This window comes from Alosa sapidissima, chromosome 23 (genome assembly GCF_018492685.1).
Source record: "Alosa sapidissima isolate fAloSap1 chromosome 23, fAloSap1.pri, whole genome shotgun sequence".
Classification (NCBI taxonomy): Eukaryota; Metazoa; Chordata; class Actinopteri; order Clupeiformes; family Clupeidae; genus Alosa; species Alosa sapidissima.
The window spans coordinates 27,813,260-27,815,759 of NC_055979.1; the positions used below are offsets into that span (position 1 = coordinate 27,813,260).

Below are 2,500 nucleotides of genomic sequence, written 5' to 3' on the forward strand. Positions count from 1 at the left end.
GAGCTTAGCTTCCAAGACAAGTACCTGTTCTACCGTTTCCTTGACGATGAGGACGAGGATGCAGTGTTGCCGAGCGATGAAGAAAAGCGTGAGGCCGAGGAAGAGCTGCAGGAGACCCTCCTCTTCCTCTCCCAGATCGGGCCTGATGCACACCTGCGCATGATTCTTCACAAGCCGTGAGTGCTGCCCCCTCCTGGCTGGAGGAATGTGAGACACACTGGCAGTAACAGTCAACTCCCCCTGGTGGCAGGGAGGACACAACACAACACACACACACACACACACACACACACACACACACACACACACACACACACACACACACAGTTACAGGGACAGGGAGGACACAACACACACACACACACACACAGTTACAGGGACAGGGAGGACACAACACACACACAGTTACAGGGACAGGAAGGACACAACACACACACACACACACACACACACACACACACACACAGTTACAGGGACAGGGAGGACACAACACACAACACACACACACACAGTGACAGGGAGGACATGCTTGCAGTTGCAGGGGAGGATGGCTAAGGAGCTGGGCTAGCATGCAGTAGTGCTAGCGTAGTGGCCAAGGAGCTGGGCTAGCATGCAGTAATGGTAGCGTCGTGGCTAAGGAGCTGGGCTAGCATGCAGTAGTGCTAGCATAGTGGCTAAGGAGCTGGGCTAGCATGCAGTAGTGCTAGCGTAGTGGCTAAGGAGCTGGGCTAGCATGCAGTAGTGCTAGCGTAGTGGCTAAGGAGCTGGGCTAGCATGCAGTAATGGTAGCATACTGGCCAAGGAGCTGGGCTAGCATGCAGTAGTGCTAGTGTAGTGGCTAAGGAGCTGGGCTAGCATGCAGTAGTGCTGGCGTAGTGGCTAAGGAGCTGGACTAGCATGCAGTAGTGCTAGCATAGTGGCTAAGGAGCTGGGCTAGCATGCAGTAGCCAAATAAGTTGGTGAGTCGAATTCCGGCTGCCACCTTGAGCAAGGCACTTAACCCCAATCTGCTCTGGGGAAACTGGCCCTTGTAATGATTTACATGCAAGTCGCTTCGGATAAAAACATCAGCCAAATGAATAAGCAAGCAAGGGATAACACTTTTACAGTTGTATTTCAATTTGTGTGTGTGTGTGTCTGTGTGTGTGTGTGTGTGTGTGTTTTTGTGAGGGTGTGAACCCTTGGCTTTTTTCTGTGTGCGCCCTATAGGCCTGGACAGAGGACAGGGGAGGACCTGGAGATCATTTATGACGAGCTGCTTCATATCAAAGCCCTGTCTCACCTCTCCAACACCGTAAGAGCCATCCCCTCATGAGCCACCCCCCCATCTCCCTTCCTCTAGCTTTCCCCTGTCGCTGCTGACATGAGAGCAGGGCAATCTGCTTTCGATATTCGATGGGCTACTTGCATGAAAGGCTCTGTTATATTCTGCTCCTAACATCTTCGCTCCGACACTGAATACTGTGGGCAAGTAACAGAAAGTGTCGGCACACTCGCATTTCACTTCCTGTAGCGTTCTCCTGCAGAGAGTGTTGTGACGTATTGTCATATTAAGAGAGAGCGTTGTGGCGTATTGTCATATTAAGAGAGAGCGTTGTGACGTATTGTCATATTAAGAGAGTGTTGTGGCATAATGACCTGACTGTTCTGTTAGTGTTAATCTGTAGTCTGTAGACTAACATTGTGCATCATGTGCATCACCCCCCAATCTCCTCTCCTTTTCTCTTGCAGGTGAAGAGAGAGCTAGCAGGCGTCATCATCTTCGAGTCCCATGCCAAAGCTGGCACAGTATGTAAGTATGCATTCGAATGGAAGTATGTACTTGTATGGAAGTATGGACTAGTAGGAAATAGTATTTGTATGTAAGGATGCAGTAGTATATAAAAGTGCACTAGTGTGTAAGGATGCATTAGTATATAAGGATGCACTAGTGTGTAAGTATGCAGTAGTATATAAGGATGCACTATTGTGTAAGTATGCACTAGTGTGTAAGTCTGCACTAGTGTGTAAGTATGCACTAGACTAGTATATAAGGATGCACTAGTATATATGTATGCAATAGTGTGTAAGTATGCACTAGTATATAAGTATACACTAGTCTGTAAGTATGCACTAGTAGTATTATACAGTATGTAGGTGAGCACTAGTGTAGAATGCTCTGCTGCTCTTGTTGGTGTACCTTGGCGCTATGGCACAGACTCAGTCTCAGAAGTGTTGCTAAGAAGCAGAAATGAGATGAGAGGATGTAGATGTTCTACATGTACATGTAGATGATCTCATGTTTCTGTGGGTGTGACATCATGTGCCCACCGCCAGCCATAGTTACATGTGTGGTCTTCTGTATTTGAAAGTGTTCAACCAGGGAGAGGAGGGCACATCCTGGTACATCATTCAGAAGGGCTCGGTCAACGTGGTCATCTATGGCAAGGTGAGGCTTCTGTGGCACGCAACTCGGTCACTTAAGGTAACGGGCAGACTACACCGGGCACCATGTCTGCTG

The 2,500-nt window shown here is 48.6% G+C and overlaps 1 protein-coding gene across 3 annotated transcripts in view; it reads left to right on the forward strand.

The window, feature by feature from the left end:
* LOC121698503 (rap guanine nucleotide exchange factor 4-like) overlaps positions 1 to 2,500 on the forward strand; it is a 46,268-nt gene that overhangs the window by 31,652 nt on the left and 12,116 nt on the right. For all 3 annotated transcript variants that reach the window (XM_042080663.1, XM_042080664.1, XM_042080665.1), the window contains 4 exons: positions 1 to 176; positions 1,210 to 1,294; positions 1,732 to 1,792; positions 2,352 to 2,428. The exon at positions 1 to 176 is cut by the window's left edge and continues 8 nt beyond it. In XM_042080663.1, the coding sequence (XP_041936597.1) occupies positions 1 to 176; positions 1,210 to 1,294; positions 1,732 to 1,792; positions 2,352 to 2,428 (399 nt within the window). The remainder of the gene's footprint in view (positions 177 to 1,209; positions 1,295 to 1,731; positions 1,793 to 2,351; positions 2,429 to 2,500) is intronic.